A 20,854-nucleotide genomic window follows, 5' to 3' on the forward strand; every position below is an offset into this window, starting at 1 on the left:
AGTAGTTAAAAGTACAGGCTTTGGGGTGTGCAACTCTGTCATTTCCTGGTAGTGTGATACCAGGCAAATTACTCAATCCTTCTAAATCTTAGTCTCTATCTGTAACATGAAGATAGCAAAACCTCCCCCACAGGTTCACTTAATGAGATAATCTAGGTAACTCACTAGCATAGTACTGAAACATAGTAACTACTCAATAAATTACAGGTAGCCAATGAAAGCAGAGGAGAGGACCCTTAAGCACCAAGTGATGAAAAAAGGAAAATATCTAAGATTGGAAAATATGGAACTTAATGCAGAAATAGCTTTGTTGGCAGTGATTAATCTGTGTCATGTATGGGCACCCATGCATGAATACACAAATAAGCTGGGAAAAAAAACCACAGTTGTATGTTTCATTCAGGGATGCTTTTCTGTAGACTGAGTAGTAGGTCTTTGCTTGGCAAGGAATTAGTACACTCATGAGTATGCCGACTCTGAATCCCTAACTATGAAAAGGCAAACCCTAAAGAGCAGAAGGCATTTTCGGACAGCTCATACCTTAAGTAAACTAGAGGTTTTAGAATCAAAACCTGAATACCTGAGCACCTGACCTGAAAACACTGAAGTTCCAGTGTTTCCCTTCTACTCCTGGCACTCCGTGTACCTTCTACACCTGCTACTTCTTATCATGTCCGGCCAGAGACTCCCCACCTCCACGAGAGCTGCTCAGGACGAAGTGCTGTGCCCCAGGTAGCCAACTCCTTCCAGCCCCAGTCCTAGCGCTGCAAGTCCTCCTGTTCAACTGGTCTCGTTCCAGCAGTTTCTGCCTCAAGAGTCTAGGACGCTAAGTGTAAATCTTGAGAGGAAAAAAAAAATAGATATTAAGGGCAGAGCTAGAGCTAAATTGAAATGAGACAGGATAAAAAAATACCAAGGTCTTAGGATTACATGTTTGAGATGTGTGAGGCTGGGTTTGGCAGTAGTCTGGCATAGTTGGGAGTTACTTAACTAGAGCTGACCTTGGTGCGTATGAAACTTTCCCCTTTAGTTAAGAATGGTTTTTTAAATATCAGAAGAGTTTACCGCCCCTGGGCCATGCGGAGGGGGGGTTGACTTGGGAAAGGGGGTGAGAAAAGTCTCTGCAGTGATGGCAATGTTCTGTATATCTCAAGAGCGGTTTGAGTTACATAGGCATGGGCATTCATTAAAACTCACAAATGTACACCTAAGATTTGTGCATTTCTTTGTATGTAATTTCTACACTAAAAACTGCAAAATACTGAACTCTAGTGAATAAGCATGCTGAAATATTTATGTCTATTTACTTGAAATGTATTAAAAACGGATGAATGAATGCGACAGATAGATGTAATGAAACTAGTCAGATGTTAATGATAAAAGCTAAGTGGTGAATGCACAAATGTTTACTCTAAAACTCATTCAACATCACTGTATGTCTGAAATTTTTCATAATAAAATGTTGGGAAGTTATCCAGTGCTATATCAGAAGCAAACACTGAGTGCACAGCAATTCTGAGGACTGTCACTGGGAGTGTGGAATTCCTTCCAGTGCACCCTCTGCCCTCCCCTTGGCCATTGACCTCCCCTCTGGCACAAACCCTGGCCCACATGTCCTCCCTCTTCCTCTGTGTGCCCTCACCCTCTGGGCAAAGGTGAAAGGAAAAACAAAACAGGGTACTCAGCTAACGAGCAGATCTTCGTGAAGACTCAACCTTACAATGCTGTCACGGCAAACTGTCAGGATACGTACTTTTCTGCACCTTGAGCAAAAGCTTGACTGTTTAAACACACACACACCAAAAGAAACCCAACCTAATTGCAATAACTAATATAAGTTGCTTAATATTTCAGATTTAAAATTATAGGAGAGATCTTCTCAAGGCATGAAAAAAAATGATCAGTATTTGCCTCTTATTTCCATTGCTCATGGAGAAAGAGCTTAATACTGATTGAGCCCTCGGTATGGGTTTTGCATACATTGGCTCCAGAGTCCTCACAGCCCCATTATTCTCTATTTATAACAATGCTCATAGTCATGGAGCCAGTAAACAGTAGATCTAGGACTCAAACCAAGATGATCTCAGCTCAAAACTATTTTTCACCAAAGCACACTGTCATGGACATTTAAAATGGGCTATGTTCTGCAATGCCAACATCACTACAAGAACAGCAGTGGTCATTTGGCTAGGATTCTACAAATAAAGGCAGTTTCATGTTCTACTTCAACTGTTTTTACCCAAACACCACCCACCAAAAGGTATTTTTAAGTTTACACCCCCCACCAGTGTTGTTGACAAAAGTAACAAGAACACAAAATTTCGCAAACTTTTCCATAGCTTTGGGGGAAGTTCAGGGTTTTAATAAATCCGCTTAACGGAAGGGAATTTACTTTTGATGTCACAGTGTTGTTAGTTCATAAATTAGAATTAGATGGCTCAATTACTCCCTAATGATCTTCTACATCGTGCTTAGACCATCAGACAAAAATTCTTACCCAACAGAATAATGGAACCTTTCCTCCACGTGTTAAGCCAGATTCCTAAACTACAGAAAACTGTATAGTCATCACCCAGTAGATGGCACTAGTTGTGCTACTGTTTTTATTCCTTTCCAGTCCTGGGACCTAGGTCAGAGGTCTTCATCTCCTACTAGGGTTATAAATATTTGAAACGAAGACTAGTCCCCATAGCAATCAAATAATGCCTTGCATATTACTTGTGGGAAATATTTAGCTGGCTGTGTACGGAACGAGATTGAGATCTGTAAGTGGTGGGCTCTATTAGGCATTCCTAGTAAAGTTTATCATGCCTCCAACCCACTACTACTTTTCATTTGGGCCAGCCTCTCTCCACATAATAAGGTGGGGGACTGAGGAAAGCTCTGGGGTTAAGAGGAAGGTAGAAGATGCTATAAACATGTATTTGCTGAGATAAGCAATAATAAAATCTATTTTCAACAAAGTTTAATAGAAACCTAGGGTGAAAAAGCTTTTTACTTTGATACAGGCCCAAATGAAGTTAGGTCACTCCATTATAGATGATCTGATTTTAATACTGACATAATTTGAATAATTCTATTTGAACCTAATTCAAAACTCAACAGAGCTCACATCCAGAGGCCATACTCGAGATTACCCTGCTTTACTCAATTCTGCCCTTTGGAGGCATATGCTTCCAACTATTTTTCCATGTTTTGCAAACCAGAACTTTGGTATATTCAAGCCTTACAAAGATAAAAGAAACTATATACGCCTTCCCAAACAGTTATTTCTGTGTTGGGAGAGGTATCAAGGGCAGGACACAAAAATCTCCAAGGCCATTATTTCAAGTGTAGCTCTACCAGACCTACACTTATAAATCCTCCTTCTGATAGAGCAGAGAAGCAACTCATACTTCTAACAAGTTCCTGGGGGATATCTCCTATCAGTGGCTTATAAATATACCACTGTGTCAGTTTCACTCAACATACATTCAATATCTGGATAAGAAACTGAACTCTTCATTCAAAATATTTTGATGTAGAAAAATAGAAAATTTGACTTCTGGTTGGAAATATTAAAAAAAAAAAAAAAAAGACTTATTTCTGAAAACATGCCAAGTGCTTCAGTGGAGGTTGTAAGAACATGCCATGGTGAGGACTATGGTGTGAAAGTGGCCTCTCAACACTCCTGAGGTCTATTGCACCCTTGGATTGGCATGGTCCTAAAACCTGGGGAGCCACACTAGTTGTGGGTTACCTACCAAAGCCTTTCAAAAGGCTTAAATGTCTACGAGTCAAACTTGTTAAAATGTTCATTCGGCTGCATCACACTAATTATCTTATAGTGGTAAAGAGCCCTTAGGAACATCTTTGGGTCTAATGTTCTAAAATGAGAAAAGTGCTAAGTAGATGGCTTATTAGGGACAGCCTGTGGACTTGATTTTCTCTAGTCTGTTTCTTAGTTTGTGATCTGTGCTTTGAGAAACATCATTAGACCCTTTTAGCCCAGAAACCTGGAGTAATGTGGTTAGAGTATTTGGACACAAAGTCTGGTATATCCCTAATAAAGCAAAGGAATTGGGAGAAAAGTTGAATATGCCTGGAAAGTAATATGTTTTCCTAAGCTTCTTCCTCAGGAGGTCAACATACCATTCACAACAGCGCTATTTTCCAAAGGTCACAATTGGATTTCCTCAGAAGCATACCGTAACTGTTAATCATTACAACGACTTCATGAAATGTGGGAGTGTTGCATTACCCTAACATTTAATCACTGGCTGAAGCCTGGTTCTCACCACAGCGAAGAACATCTGCCTTTACCCCTCACATAACCCCCTTTTCTACCAGAAATGTGAAGACTCTCCTCAGATGGGAAATTAAACAAAGAAAAGGCAAAACAGATTTTTATAAAAGCCATCATAGGGCAAGTAATCCCCAGGAGCAGCCTAGAGGCAAAACAGACTGACGTTGGGCAAGCACTCCATCTTGATACTGCTTTCCCATGGTTTCCAAGGTTTGTTTTCTGCAGAACCTTTCCAAATACATGAAAGAAAATGATCTTAAGAGTCACGGGAGCCTAAAGTTGCTTGGAGCAAACAGTAATTACTTTCACAACAGAAAAGGGAAGTCATTTCAGTAACTGGAATGCCAGATCTATGTAAACTTAAAATTGCCATTGTGTCTTCAGACTGATGTAGAACACGGCCAGTGTGGACCTCTGAAAACACTTTGTAGGACCAGGTAACCAGCTTCCTCCTTTAAACGTTCTCATAATTACAACTTTTTTTTTTTACTAACCTCACATCTATTTGTTCTCAGCATCATCCCTTTGGCATTATTACTCAACCCAGCAAATGAACATTCTTTTAAAATGTTAAATAATAAAAATACAAGTGGCAAGGATTCAGTACTACAAATATTCAGGGCATCAGGGCATCAAGTTAAACTGTCCTCAAAGTTAAAGCAGATTACTAAAAAAAAAAAAAAAATACAGGAACAAAGCAAAAAAGAGGTGGTATATATAGGAAAACCTGTGTAAATGCCTTTGGGAAAGCACAGTGCAACCCTTCACTATTACACATCATCCTCTGGCCTTATGAGGTTCATCTTCCCAACTCTGTCTTGTAGCCACTACCCAAAAACCCGGCTGCTGAGACTTCAAACCACTTTAGAACTGTTTTGGTGAAATGAAATGGGACCCAATTCTAGTAGGCATGTATTTCTATACTAAATGGTTTTTGTTTTTGGTAGGTGTTTAGACATTTAAAAATTCACAGGTGAAAGCACCAGGAAAGAGGAAGGTAGAAAACTTTCTTCCTCTTCTTGATGAGTACCGTCCAAGCAGACTGGTAGGGCAAATATTCATTATGGACTGTAATTCACTTTGCTTTGGTTTTGGAGGCTTCCCTTAAGAAAAAAGAGATTTGTTAATAAATGATAACACAGAACAACAAGATTAAATTATTGAGGCAAATGTCAATTACAAAAGTAATAGCTTAGATCGTTCTCTATTTAATCTCAGCATGTTAAAGGGTAACAGTATTTCCACACCTAACGCTGCATTTTTTTCTGTTCTTGAGGTATGATTAGACGACAAACATTTGACTGCCTATTATGTGCCAGAAATCATCCTAATCACTTACATGGAAAATCTTCAGTAATTCTCTAAAGGGATATTATTACTTACTTGTTTTTATAGTTGTGGAACTTAAGGCTTATAGAGGTTTTATGCGTAATAATTTGTCCAACATCAGAGGTGAGGAGACAATGGGCCAGGACTGGAAGCTCGGCTCTCCCTACCTGATAGTTTACTTTTCTGAAACTCCAAAATTCTTTCTTTTAAAATCATCTTTAACACCATATTCTCCCACAAATAACTAACAGTATTATTGCTCCTACCTCTACTTAGATTTAAATAAAAATTTATATGCTAATTTTTAGTAATTTTTTTACTCCAAACATCTGTAATTTTGTATCTTAAAAAAATGTTAGTCACAAAGCCAAATCCACTATAATCACGAGTTAAGAATAAAAGAAAAACGTCTTTCTAGAATATATAAACCCCAGTTACCAAAGTACTATGAACCATGCATAAGCTCCTTGAGATTACTCATCACCTACCCCTTAACTCTACACGATGTCTAATATACAGTGTCATGGAAATTTGTTAGATACACTAAACTGGAGCAAACGAATATTCTGGCACCAACCTTCACATTCAAAGGCTTTGGAGTTTTTAGAAAACAGAGTCTACTTAAATTATTTTGTGATTTAAGGTAGGGACAAAAAGCGACAAATACAGAGCTAAGCAGTCGCCGGGCTGAAGTAATCATTACAACTATAGTAAAATTTACTGGCTCTCCATTGTAAAGCATTGAAAGAGCAAAAATAAGGGAGGTCCGTTAATATTAATGCAAGGTTTATTCGAGATAATATTAAGAACTGAATTCTAACAAAGGAAAAATTTACCAGTTATCCACTCTATAGTAAAAAGTGGAACTGGGGACCATTTATAACACATAAATAAATTCTACCTTTACATTTCTGAATAAAGCTGTATTCACTTCTTAGAGAGAGCCATTTAACTTTTGCTGATAAGGCTTTGTGAATTGTGTTCAGAAACTTTGACAATACTCACATATACACACTCTTCAAATAAGGTTAAGTACCTAGGATTTTCACTCCAGGATGAGTTTCTGTAATTACCTAGGACATTCTAACTTAAGACTACATATTTCTACATGAATTCAATTTGAATTGCCTTCATCTTTATGTACCACAATTTTTTAAAAAGATCAATGTTTATTATGACTTTTTAACTCCCTCAAATTATACTTTAATATTTGACATGGTAGTTTCAAAAAATAAATATTCAAGGCCTCAGTTTTAAATTTCCCTTCAGTGTAAATGCACAAAGTTGACAACAAATATTAATAGGACTACCCTAAAATAAATGCAGCTTTCTTATAAAAATTACTCGTTATAATACAGTTCCCATTCTATTCCATAATTCTGATGAAGAATATGTTTTTTTGGTAATAAAACAAGAGTTTAGAATGATTCAGTCCTTGGAAAATCTTAATGGCAGTCACTCAATGAAGAAGTCAATCATTCCTGAAGTCACAAACACTCAAAACTTGCTGTTAGCATTGACTGAGTTTTTGTGGGGGTTTTTTGGTGGTTATTGCTTTAGTTGGCAATACCTGAATTTAAGACAAAAGAACATCTCCCACTAAGCCTTATTTTAAATATTACAAAATGTATACAGAAGATAGACTCATAGAGGCTATAATGCTGATGTCTTAAGTAACTCACCCATGAAATGGGTGTGTATTTTTTAGAGGATAACCATAGATCTTTTTGCTCTAAAAATAAATGCCCCTACTTTTCAGAGTGTTCCCATTCTTCAAATTCTTCAACAGGAGACTTGAGCAGCTTAACAGTTTTGCTATAAAAACAAACCACTCTTGTTAACAAACCCAAAACATAAAAGGAAACCGATAAAGGACATAGTTTTCACAGTTAACGATAAATAAAAGTGCAGTAAGTGTTCAAGTAGGGCACGTAGTTTAAAAACTACATGTGAGTATTTGGCATAGGTCATCTTTTAAAGGCTCTCCGAGGGTCCCTGCCATTACTTATTGTGGTCATGACTGTTTGATTATTAGCTGTTCCTTGTAGCTGTAGATTTGTAGGTCCCCGGCCATTGCTTCTACCAGCATATGAAAACTGGCATCCCCTTGATTCTGGGCCAGTTTGAACCCCGTTTCCTAAAAAAGAATATAAAAATTCATCACCATTTTCAGACACTGATCTGTAGGAATACACCTATTTGGAGTTCTAACACATGCTTAAAAGTAGTATTAGAGAAAACAAATGCCTTTATTTTTAAACTACTGGAAAAAACTCAATGTGGGTTCTGCGTTTTTCCAAATGTTATGATTACTGTAAATATATTAACTTGATGCTATATTAATATGGAAAGAGATATAGAACAGTTTGGGCAACAGAATGAGAAATTAGTAAAGAAAAACATAGATAATGCATTGCCTACATTTTAAGGGCGAAAGAAAAAAAGAAAAGGGTAAAATCGTGTATGAACACTGGCATTAGGTTCAAATATGGTTAATAATTCAAAAAGGACAATGTAATTCTAATTTTTCAAAGGAAAAGACAGCAGTTTCCCATAATGTGATCATCACCAGCTGTGCCAAAACATGCAGCCACCAGGTCAAATAAAACTTCAGCCACCCTACTAAACTCCAATCTCAAAGCTTTTCCTCCATTATTTAAGAATAAAAACTTCAAAAGACACAGCTGATAGAACCATTAACATGACATTTGAGAGTATTTGAGGGGTAAAGGCCAATCTTTTAAAGAAGCAGCTATCAGCATGTGAAAATTTAAGGTGAGCTACTAGTCTAAAGATAAAAGGCTTTTGGTGTGCCAAAATAACCAGTTAATTCTGCATCTTTTATAAATAATCACTAGATAACAGAAATTTTGTTAAAAAAAAAAAAAAATCAATGGAAAACCCACTCCACATCACTAAAACAGATTTCTTATTAGCCACTGTTTAAATATAGAATGTGCTCCAGGAGGTGGGTGAGGGAATGGGTGAAATAGGTGATGGGGATTAAGAGTACACTTATCTTGGTGAGCATGGACTAATAGATGGAACTATACCTTATATGTGACACTAATAAAACACTATGTTAACTACACTGGAATTTAAATTAAACAGATAAATACATGTGTATAAAAATGAAAAGAATGTGCTCGATAAGTTAGCTTAAGAGAGTATCTGCTATTTAGAAAATCAGTTACTTGGGAATTCCGTGTTTACTAAGAGCTCCCTTTTAGTGCTAATGTGTGCCTAAAGACAGTTTTCTTCTAAATCTTACATAAGATATATTCACTTAATTCTTAACACCTGATCACAAATATGCAAAAAAAAAAAAAAAAAAAGAAAATCTTACCCACTGGTCCAAATGTACCTGTACCCACATTATTATTCATGGAATTATTCTTCTGTTCATTGTGTGCCTAAAAAATATGTTTTTAATTTAACCAATTGAAGATTTATTAAAAAAAATTATTATAACATGTTATATCCATTCTTTGTTTTTTTTTAACAAATTTTTAACAGATTTATCCAAGTCCATTCAATGTTACTATTCAGGAATGTTTCCCAAACCTTTCATAGCTTCTGTTATATCTTACTACTGTGTTTTCTTGATATTACTCCCTACTCCTCAAAGTGCTCAATGGCACATATATTTAATATATAACACTAAAGATATATAATAGACTCACAAAATATACAGGATGTAAATGACTTTATATTCTTTTTAAAACTGTTCTCATTATCCTCTGGGTATGAAAGGGTTGGATACCTAGCCAAAGAATTATAGTGCCCACTCAAAATTAGCCTAATCATAAAAAGAGACTATACGTTTGGATTAATTACCCCTCTGCTCTGTTGTCCTCGATAATCTGGGTTGGGTTCACTGAAATTTGGCACTTCTGAATAAACCATACAAAATCTGAAAGAAAATAAAGCACAAGTTAAATGACTCCTAAAATAATCAGTCTTTTTTTATATAACATGAGTAACTTATAGGAATGAAGAATTTAGGTGTCAAATGAATTAACTAAAAAGCAACATGCTATTTATACAACAAAAACTTCCTAAATGCTATGTTCCATAAAAACAAAGAATTCTAAGATATTCAACAGCCTACAATCTATAAAACATTCTATTTTTTATTTTAGTTCTTCTGTATTGCAAAAATAAATCATGTCAAAGATCAAGGACACAGAAACACATCTCTGTGCTGTTTTTCCAAATAGGCTGATGCCACTGGACCATGTTTAGGGTTCCAGAGTGGTTTTTCCAGCAGTGGTGATGGATTTGCACTGATCCATTCACACACTCCCATCCAGGCCCTCTTTTGACCAATCACTGTGAATCTGCAAAGATAATCATTCAAGGTTAAGAGTGGATTCCGCAAGTATGTATAAAGACATGTAGCTGTTAAGACAACAGTTTATCCCATGCTTCTTGTAAGTTGACTATGGCATATAGTAACATTACACATAAGCATTTACTTAGCTCCTCACCCCATAAATAAATTAAAATCAGTTTTGGTATATCCTAGACTGACCCTGACAAAGCCAAGTCACTATGAATTGAGTGACCTCCAGTGGTTCTTCACATAACTGACCTCTTTTTCTGTATACATGCAGGTCAGGAAAAAATCCTAAATCTTTTGATATTGATGCTAAGAGCTTTCGTAACATGTTGCTCTACTACTCTAAAAACAAACATAAGTAAATGATTTTCTTCCTAGCAAAAGCAAAGTGTTACCAGTTTCTGATCTTTAAAAGCTAGCAAGATTATCTTTTCCAAAAAAGAATTTTATCCCTGCAGTGTAGAAGAACATTCCCTCCCCCCTTTTTTTTTGTGGTGCCATGTGTGGTTTCTCCCTCTTCAAATATCCTCGAATTTGATGGGCATTAAGTAGATGTCTAAACATTAACCGAACAGAATGGACTAATGATTTGGCTCATTGCCAACACAATACTTTATGAAGACATCCCAAATGTGTAGGCTACTATGGAGGCTGAATTACCTTTACACCCCTAGAGAGGATGGTTCCTCCAAGTCAGGGTGGAGATTACCAGGGTAGTAGTGTATGGAAGCTCTCATTGTGGCTGCCTGTACGGCACCTAGACTGTGGATAAATACAGGACTTCAATGGTCATCGCTGCAAGTCCTTTTACCACGAGTACATATTCACCCATCAACGAAAAAAGAAAATTTAAACTGTTGGCCTGAAACCTGGCTTCTTACCTAGCTTCTTTGGCAATTCACTAGAAGACAGGACCTATTTAAAATGGCACTATGACATCTGAAAGATGCATGTTCCCAAAGCCTACAGAAATGGCCCCACTGGGGCTCATCTCAAGTGCAACTTCATGCTCTTCACCAGGGAAAACTGACATTCTCAACCACAGGAATCAGTATAGATGGCTGTTAAACTGGTATATATGTGTGAAGTTGTTTTTACAGCAAAGCTTTTGAAGGCATTCAGTTTACCAGTCCAGAAAAGCCAAGAAGTTTATAGTTTATACATACCAGTTATTCTGTAGATATTACATGTAATTTATTCAATTACAGGAAATGCACTTTAATACTTACTCCCCAATTTTTTGAAGTTCTCCACCCCTTCCAGTATACAGTGTCAAACACCCTTTCCACATGGATGCATACCTAGAAAGAAAAGAAACATCCGTTCTGTAGAAATACATGTATTTCCTACTTAAGTAAAACTTTATACTGAATTTTTTGTATTGGGATATAGGTGGAGATCAAACTCTGTGAATACGGTAGTAAATCAAATACAATTAATCTAATATTGATTAACTTGTTACTTACAAAGGAACAGTACAAAGAAAACTCTACTGCCAAATTTTGACATGATTATCTAAACTATAACTAACCCTAGAAAATAAAGTCTTTTTGCAAAGCAAGCATTGTTATACTCCAAAAATCACATCTTTAGTCAATTAACAAAAGAACTTTCAACGGAAGAGATTCAGGCAGAAAGTATTTTTCAATCATAGAATATATAGAATCAACACCAAGTGTTTACTTTTATACCCATTTACTTAGTCTACTCAGATTATCAATATAAGTTTTCCCTTTGCCTTCATAAAACACATAGGATTCACAAGCTACTGAAAATTTGATAAAATTTAATCAAGGGCCTAAAAAAACAATCACAAATCTCACCTATCTGCCTTTCCAAACCTGCAATTTTTAGCATCAACTTGGTTGAACAGATTATTTATGCTGACCAACTCTGAATGTAGACAGAATCATTAAATATTCCTACACAAAAATCTAATAAAAATGTAAATTAAACATTGTAAAATCAGTCCAAGGTTTGGTTTTCAGTGGTTCTCTATACAACTACTACGGTAACTTTAGACTTAGAATGATAAATTACAGGGATGCCTGGGTGGCTCAGTCGGTTAAACGGCTGCCTTCGGCTCAGGTCATGATCCCAGAGTCCTGGGATCGAGTCCTGAGAGTCCCCCATTGGGCTCCTTGCTCAGTGGGGAGCCTGCTTCTCCCTCTGCCAGTCACTCCCCCTGCTCGTGAGCTCTGACAAATAAAGAAAATCTTAAAAAAAAAACAAAAAACAAGGGGCACCCGGGTGGCTCAGTTGTTGAGCCGTCTGCCTTCGGCTCGGGTCATGATCCCGGGATCCTGGGAGCCCCGCATCGGGCTCCCCGCTCCACAGGAAGCCTGCTTCTCCCTCTCCCACTCCCCCAGCTTGTGTTCCTGCTCTCACTGTCTCTCTGTCACATAATATATTTTTTAAAAAATGACAAATCATAACTAAATATTGTTAAGTACAGTTATAGTTCATTTTTTAACATAGGTTAATAAATACTAGTTAGTTCCACATTATACAGTCCTCTTTAGTAAGGGTAATTCATTAAAGACTCCAGCACTCTTACGCTATACGCTAAGCTGAAGAAAAATGGTGCACTAATATTTCACCTTAGTAACGTAAAAGCTAATGCATTTTGGAGAAAAAATTTGAAGTTACAAGTAAACATTTAACTTGCACTTGTTTCGGGAATGAGATCAATAGCAGGGTTTTCTGATAAACATATCAATATTCAAATTACCATTATTTAGATGTACACCTTTCTTCAAAAACTACTTTTCTTAGATGCAACCAGAATTGAAGGGCCTTACAATAGGCCAGACTCCGCTAGATATGTTATTTTAGTAAGGTATAATTATTCCCATTTTACAGAAGAGGAATTTACAGAAGTATAAAAACCTCAAGGTCACACTGAAGTTACAAAACAGTGGAGTTTCTTTAGTTTTGAATTTTCCTTTAAATTATATTCCTTGAAATTCTATAAATCCTATATGGATCTTGATTTTAGTTTTTCCACAAATTTTTTGATGGACATACCTATGTATTTTCCATTGACTACAAAATATGAAATATTTGAAATGAGATGCTGTTTACACTGTATAAAATACTTTTAATCACTGGATGAGAAATACTTTGGCAGCCAAAAAAACTTTAATTATGCTAATCCTCACCACACCCTCATACGCAGGAATTTTCTTTTGTGTAAGCTACAGATGTGGAAGTTTGAAAGACACAATTAGTGTCATAATGAGTCACTGCATGAGAATAAAATGTCTATGTTCTGACTCTCACTTCCTTCTTTCATGATACTCTCTGCCTCACTTCCTGAAGATGTTGTAAGGCCTGGAAGGTATTATCAAAGGGCTCTAACTAACCTCCTCCATTCAGGGTGATCCAATACTTCTCTGAGATTTTATTTACTATGCCAACATCAATATCCACCCACTTTTCCTATAGTTGTGACCAATAAATTATTACAACTCTATTGACCACAGAACTTCCAAAATCCATCTCAGGACCCTTTTCTGCCCTTTTATCTTCCTAATTTAAACATTTGGTAAAATTTTAAAGGCAGTTGAATTACCAACCAAAAAAAAAGGTTGTGCTAAATTATTTTTAAAAGCCAATCTGCCAACTGACTCTTTTGGATAGAGGTATCTTAGACATCTTCCTGCCAAACATTTTCTGCATATCATTCTGGTTTTTGTACTACACTGACCTTATAGCAGTAGGCCCAGGAATTCATTTTCCAGAATGTGCCTTCCAGATATTCTAAACTTCCCTTCTTAACTTTCACATTCGAGTACAAATTTGACATACCACAAAAACTGCTGAATTGTCCAACTACAATCTTATGTCCTGTCTAAATAAAATACTGGCAGGATTTCAAAAGGGGGAAAGGTTGGAAAAGAACTGACAACTCTATTAAATAATTTATGAAAAAAATAAATAATATGGACTATGCTAATTTTATCAATCTACAAAAAACACTCAGTAATCCCAAAACAGTACAATCTACCTAAGCTGTAAACTGAGGGGGAGTGGGTTAGATTCCCCGGTGAAACTGACCGCTTTTTCTGGCAAGGGTGTTCTAGCCCAAAGCTGTCCACTGTCCAGTATTAACACCCAAGGGGCTCAAAACTCCATGGAGGCCCACAAAAAAGATACGGAACTCCAGAACTTGCCAAGGTTCCCCAGCCAATGATTCTGCAGACTGTTACCTAGGAAGCCTTCTCCCTCCTCCCCCTTTGGTGCACACCTACCCTCTGGTCAATCGAATAATGTCCCCTGGCTGTATAAGACCTCCGATTTCATCCCACACGGAAATAGTGATGCTGCCCGTTTTATCTGCTACTTTGCATGATCTCACTTCATGGCCGTCTTTGGTTTTGGTCACGCGTCCTGTGAAGATTTAAAAATCACAAGGGGGGGAAGGGGTGTATTAGATAATGAGGACTTCCAGAAAGGCTCTAACTCCTCCTCCGGGATCATAACGCAGTGGAAAGGTGGAAAGAGGTCGAGCCCCGGGTTTTCGCCGCAGGTTGTATCCGAGCCCCGGCGGGGGCCACCGGGGCCACGTGGGAGGGGGGAGGGGAGGGGGAAACGAAGAGGAGGAGGAGGAGGGGAGCCCCAGGCTAGCAGCGGCGGCGCCCTTCCCTCCTGCCCCAAAACGCAAGGGGGCAGAGGGATGGGCTGCAGACCCCACTTACCTATCTCCAGGACAATAAAGACGACATTTAAGTTTTTCAGTCCGGGCTTAATATCTTTTATAAAAAGAGGTGGGTCGTTGACCCCATTCATATTGAGGCAGGTGCGGCTACAGCTGCGAAGACGCGGGTGGGCAGGGAGTGGGACAAAGCCTCCCACCCTCCCGGGCAAGGGCGAGGGCGCAAGGGAGACTCTGGGCGGGGATGGCGAAGAGAACGGGCAGAAAGCGGTTAGGCAGGGATCAAGGAAACCAGCCCAGACGGCACTGAGTCCAAAAAAAGAAGGAGGGGAAAAAAAAGGCTCACAAGTTTAAAAGGAAAAAAAGACGAACCAGTCCGCACAAAACCCCGCTCCCAACGGGGCGACAGTAAGGCAAGCGTGCGAACTGAACTGCCCCCCTTTTGGATAAAAGGAAGGGGAAAAAAAAGGCAGCGAGGGGACGTCTCTGCCCTGAGTCCCCCTCACACAACACACACACACACACACACACACACCACACACACACACACGCGCGCGGGCGCGCGCCCAGTCTGTCCCAGGCTTCGGGAAGGGACAGACTGTGACAGCAAACCCGGTGCGGAGACCTAGCAACCACGCAGTCTACGTCCCAAACAGCGACTGCTGAACGCGCCCGCGCGCCGGCTGGACCCCACACCCCGGCCGCCCCGCCCCTTATGACGTCACGTGGCGTCGGCACGCCCGTCGCCGGGCTCGCCCGGGTTGTAGGAAGGGAAGCGAGGGGTCCGGAACCGGCCGGCGTCGCCCACGCAGCCTCCCTCCCTCCTCGCCGGCTGTCAGCTCGAGCCCCGCCTCCTTAGCCTTCCAATGGGCTCTCGGCACCGCCCCGCCCGTTCCCCGCTTCCGCCGTCGCTGCGCCGCGTCCCCTTTGCCCTGTAATTTTCCTTTTGCAGGCTTCTAGTGCTCGCTGTGCTGCTTTAGGTTTTTCTTTCTCTTTTCTCGCTCAGAGTTCAGCCCTCCCCCCGAGCCCTTTAATCCCTTTGTCCCAGCGGTTCCAAGGAACAGTGGCTGTGTTTAGCACCCAGTGGGTACGTTAAAAAAAAAGCGTGATGTTGAATACAGGTTTAGGCCAGGGTGGCTGGTGGGGACGGAAGGAAAAAAAGAACAGTCGGGGATGGGTCCTCATTCCTAAAGCTGGAATTTTAGCCCAAGAAGAGAACTGTAGATCAATTTAACCACTTCTTTTTAAGCATATTTAAATTGAGGTCCGGAAGGGTGGGGTAGTTTGCTGAAGGTCAACCAGGAACTTGGAAGCAAGCAGGACTTGAGCACAAATCATCTGACCTGCTCTTGCACTTTTCACTCTAATACGAGGCAGGTAGATAGTAGTTAAATTCCTTTGCAAATTTATTTTTCCTTACCCTTTCCTTCTCACATTATATCCCTTTCCCAATTTTCTCTATGCTTTTTTTTTAATGGGCAAATTTTTAGAGCAGTTTTAGATTCATAGCAAAACTTAAGAGTACAGAGATGTCCGTATATCCCCACTCCAACGCATTCCTAGCCTCTTCCATTATCAGTATCCGCCCCCCTCCCTGCCCAGAGTGGTGCATTTGTTACAGCTGATGAACCTACATTAACACATCATTATGGCACACAGTGTATAGTTTACCTTAGGGCCCACTCTTGGTGGTGTACGTTTTATGGGTTTGGACAAATGTGTGATGACTTGTATCTACCATTATAGTGTCACACAGAGTAGTTTCACTGCCCTAAAGATATGTGTGCCACCTATTCATCCTTCCCTCTGTCCTAACCCTTTGCAACCACAGATCTTTTCACTGTCTCCATGGTTTTGACTTTTCCAGAATGTGTATAGTTGGCAACAAATACTATGTACCCTTTCAGATTGGCTTCTTGCACTTAGTAATGGGCATTTTAAGTTTCCTCTGTGCCTTTTTATGTGCTGTCAATTTGTTTTTATACATCCAAAAAAATCATGTAACAGTAGTGGGAAACCCTGAAACATTATAATCTGAAAAAAAAAAAAAAGAATAAAAAGTTTCCTTTATCTCTTTACCTCATGTAGTGAGAAGGGGCATGTCCTCTAGAAACAAACCTGGGCTCGGACACCTTACAGTGTGACCTTTAGGACACTTAAACTTTGAAAGTCATAATTTAATAATCTGAAAAATAAAAGAATGCTTGCCTCAGAGAATTACATAGGATCAGAGGTAATTGTCTGACTAGTGCCTAGGAAATAGTAAATATTCAATACATATTTCCCTTATTTTTTATTATTAAGGAAGAGAAAAACAATAGTAGCTTAAACTGTGATTACTTAATCCTTTCATCAATCCTATGTGGTGACTGCTAATTTTTATCCCCATTTCACAGATGATGAAACTCACCAGAGACCACATTGCTAGAGAATGGCTAAACTCGGTTTTGAATCTAGGCAATCTTGACAACCACCACCCCCCCAACAAGAACCCTCCAGCTTAAAGGTAATTTTTTTAGACTTAAATTGCAGTGGTAGAATTAAGCATTTTAGCAGTAAAATATATCTGTAGGGCTTTAAAGAATCACCTAATTAACTTCATGATGGTAACAGAAATGTTGAGAAGAGTCAAAGAATTTGCATGGCAGAAGCCTTGATTTTTTCTTGATTCTTAACTGAGTATTTTTAGATCAACCACCACTTCCCAAACATCTGCAAAGAAGTGGCATAAATATAATACAGCCTGAGAAGAGTTTCAGAGATAATCACATTAGCAGGAGAGAGAGACATTCTTAAGGAAGCCGAAGTTTTCATCTCATGGACAAATAAGGCCCAGAGAGCCAAAAACACTGATGTAATGCTGGGAAGTAGTGTAAAATAATATTATAAGTATGATTTCAACATCAAATAAAACAAATGATGAAGCATGGCAGTTAATGGCAGAACCACATCCAACCTCAGGACTCCCAAAGACTCCCACTTAAGATCAGAAGCTCTGATTCTACCAAGTTTATCTAGAAGCACTTGTTGTTTCATTTAGATTTTCCTCAAAGCTATATTCTTCAACACAGGCAAAAACATTCTCACAGAAGCAATATTTAACCAACTGAGCCACTCGGGCATCCCTCACAAAAGAAATATTTAAATCAGACCTTTTTTTTTTTATTATTATTTAAAGGTTTGACGAGATCTTAAAAAGATTAGCAAAGATAGGAGACCAGTTAAGAATGTTGAGCACAATCGTGGCCAAGAGTTTCGACAAAGCAAGTTGGCCACTCCTTGTACCCTCAATCATTTGTTCCCAGAAAGGAGATTAGAGAGGGCTGCTCAGACTTATTTTACTGACATTTATAAAGAGGAACCAGGAAACCAAGCCCCACAAAAGCAGAAGCTGATGCTCAGCAGCCCAGCCCTGCCCTAACCCCATAGAAGAGAACTCAGCCAAACATCTACTTCCTCCCCTACTAACTCAGCTGTTCTCAGAAAGGAAATGGCAACCAAGTGCTTTCTCATTCACCAAAACTAAAGACAATCTTGAAAAACAAAATGGTTGGACAGTGCAGGAACTCTTCAATCCAGACCAGTTGGTTTCAACTAACCCCAATCACCCCTCAAGGGTGGTGGTCAATAAAAAGAGAAAGGGGATGTCTAGAAAAGCAACTATTGCCACTCAATCATTCCTAATATACAATTCAGCAAAATAAACAAAGAGATCCCTGCTCACTAGGCCCAGCCAGTTAGGTCATGATGATTATACTGCTGATGCTTTACTACATTCACAAGATTACTTCATGGTCTTCTTCCTTCTAAGACTGTTGTTCTTCAAGCCTTCCTCATTTTCAGAGACCAAACATAAACCTATGAGGTCATGAGAAGATTATGGCCAGAACCTCAACATCACTATCCTGTGTGAAAAAAAAAAAGTTTAGCGAGATCCAGGACAATAAGAAGGGTATCCATTAGAATCCTAGACAGAAGGGTCTGGTTATCTGCGTCCTCACTGGTGAAGGTTTTCCTGTAAATTTTGCCACCACCCAATACCCATGCTCACTGCCACGTTCTGGTTTCTGGGATCACAAAAATCATTTTCACTTTTGTGGCACTATCCATCTATTCAAAACTATTACAACATCAGTAAAATAGCTGACCAAGTTCTTTATGAAACTAGACATCTTGTGTGGTGAAACTAACAATAAAAAATTAACAAGAACTACAGTTGTTCTCACATTACAGAGGTAATCTACTTTGTAACATAATTGGCGAGGTCAAAAAGAAATGGCCTTAATCTTCTTAAAAAGATTTAACCAAAAGACTCATAAGTGATGTTTAGTAGTATTTGCAACATAGCCACACAAATCATCCCTATAATGATAAATGCTAATACACACTGAGCCTTTGCTATGTGCCAGGCATTTTATACTTATAAGCACCCGATACTTATTAATATATTATTTAATAATTAATATTTTGGAAGTGAATTTTCTCATTTTATAATAAGTTACAGACCTGGGATTTAAAACCAAGTGTTACATAAAATAACTTTTTCTATAAAACAGGCCCTTACAAGTGCACTTCTTTCGTTATCTAAGTGGGTAATTGGATTTTTTTGACGGCTTTGTAGTTCACAGTGGTAAGTGCAACACCAGGTTATTTAATCCCTAATGTCTAATTGTGGTGGGGGCAGTGAAGTCCGCTGGTGAGGAATAACTTTGTAGTTTCTCTTGGGAAGAAATGCATCCCTAAGTAGGTTAATTCAGCTCAGCTATTATCTTTTTAATGATAGTGTGAACAGCTTTGGTTTCTGTGTTCTAAAAACTTTCTTTCAAGTGCACCATACATCTAACTAGCTGCCTGAATTTATTGTTTATTCAGCTGAGAAAGCAAATTATTAGTGGCAACTGAACTAACTCAGAATGAATAAAACAAAATTATTTCTTTATTGGCAGATTTATCTCATTGGAGTATGTATCCTAATCATCATACTTAAAGAGGTATTGTAGAGAAGGCTATAAATCACACGTCCAGAGAGCTGACCCAAGTTCCGTAGGGTCAGAAGTCCTTTCCATACTGTGTGTCTAGACGATGAAAAAGAGTTACTTGCACTGTTTGCTGATGTTTCTCATTGTCCTACGTTGCTAGAGAGGGAGTGTTCATGTGCCACCCCAAATTCCTGTGTTGTAATCTAATCCCCAATGTAAAGTGGAGTTTGGAGATAGGGCCTTTGAAAAGTGATTAGATAAGAAGGTGGAGCCCTCATGCAGGGGATTGGTGCCCTTAGGAAAGAGACCCCAGGAGCTCCCTCACGCCTTCTGCCAAGGGAGGACACAAAGAAAAGACGGACATCAGTGAACCAGGAAGCAGGCCCTCATCAGACACCGAATCTGCCAGTGCCTTGATCTTGGACCTCCCAGTCTCCAAAGAAGTGAGAAATAAATTTCTGTTTTGTTTTGTTTTGTTTTTTTAAGATTTTATTTATTTATCTGACAGAGAGAGAGACAGGAGAGAGGGAACACAAGTAGGGGGAGTGGGAGAGAGAGAAGCAGGCTTCCCGCTGAGCAGGGAGCCCGATGTGGGGCTCGATCCCAGGACCTTGGGATCATGAGCTGAGCCGAAGGTAGCCGCTTAACCAACTGAGCCACCCAGGCGCCCCAAATTTCTGTTGTTGATAAGCCACCCAATCAATGGTATTCTGTTAGAACAGCCCAAGTAGGCTAAGACATATCTAAAAATAAATAAATCAGTGATAATTTTAAAAGCCAATTCTCCTGCTCTCAGAATCCTGTTCCTTAATGTGCTCTATAGCTGGCCCGACAAGAGGCATGTAACAGGTTCCACTAGGGTCACGCCTGCCGTGCTTGGCGGTGGAGGGCTTGGTGACTCTTTGTGGAAGTTCTACTTATTCTCTTGGCTTCTCTGTAGTAAAAATAAATATCTTTTCTTATTTTATAGCACTATACAGCTGACATGCTTTCTCTCCTTTCACACACATGCAAGCACACACATATACCAATAAACCACCTGGAAGAAACAGTCACTGCTTCCATACAAACCCCTAATTAAGAGCATTTTCCATGTGAACATGGAGTGTCCCAGTTGGAAGAATGTTTACAGATAATAGACTCTAACCCCTTCTTTGTGTGTGTGTGTGTATATATATATATATATATATACACACACACATGCCCAGAAATGTGAACAAGAGTACCGCTACAGCCCCTAATGAATTAAGGCTCTCAATAAT

The 20,854-nt window shown here is 39.0% G+C and overlaps 1 protein-coding gene and 1 long non-coding RNA gene across 4 annotated transcripts in view; one reads left to right on the top strand and one right to left on the bottom strand.

Moving 5' to 3' along the window:
• Window positions 1–5,473: 5,473 nt before the first annotated feature.
• On the bottom strand, window positions 5,474–15,253 carry NABP1 (nucleic acid binding protein 1). The gene is made up of 6 exons (XM_035007501.1): window positions 14,657–15,253; window positions 14,210–14,348; window positions 11,186–11,257; window positions 9,452–9,527; window positions 8,961–9,027; window positions 5,474–7,751 (listed from the first exon to the last, which is right to left on the bottom strand). The coding sequence occupies exons 1-6, from the start codon at window positions 14,745–14,747 to the stop codon at window positions 7,582–7,584; spliced, it is 615 nt and encodes a 204-aa protein (XP_034863392.1). The 5' UTR covers window positions 14,748–15,253; the 3' UTR covers window positions 5,474–7,581.
• A 244-nt stretch (window positions 15,254–15,497) lies between these two features.
• Window positions 15,498–20,854, top strand: part of LOC118012199 — a 33,046-nt gene continuing 27,689 nt past the window's right edge. For 2 of the 3 annotated variants that reach the window (XR_004679634.1, XR_004679636.1), the window contains exons 1-2: window positions 15,498–15,700; window positions 17,010–17,119. This is a non-coding gene — a long non-coding RNA (uncharacterized LOC118012199). Of the gene's footprint in view, window positions 15,701–17,009; window positions 17,120–19,891; window positions 19,996–20,854 lie in introns of those variants that run through there. The other variant, XR_004679635.1, reaches the window with a different exon arrangement.

The sequence above is a fragment of the Mirounga leonina genome, unplaced genomic scaffold (assembly GCF_011800145.1).
Source record: "Mirounga leonina isolate KUSES-001 unplaced genomic scaffold, KU_Mleo_1.0 Mir_151, whole genome shotgun sequence".
NCBI classification, from domain to species: Eukaryota; Metazoa; Chordata; class Mammalia; order Carnivora; family Phocidae; genus Mirounga; species Mirounga leonina.

What these genes read in the sequence shown, in the direction of transcription:
- NABP1 (XM_035007501.1), bottom strand. Translation starts at nt 14,747, where the DNA reads ATGAATGGGGTCAACGACCCACCTCTTTTTATAAAAGATATTAAGCCC. An exon ending in CTTTATTGTCCTGGAGATAG is followed by an intron (nt 14,349 to 14,656) that starts GTAAGTGGGGTC and finishes AAATCTTCACAG; the next exon opens with GACGCGTGACCAAAACCAAA. An exon ending in GAACTTCAAAAAATTGGGGA is followed by an intron (nt 9,528 to 11,185) that starts GTAAGTATTAAA and finishes ATTTTCTTTCAG; the next exon opens with ATTTTGTATGGTTTATTCAG.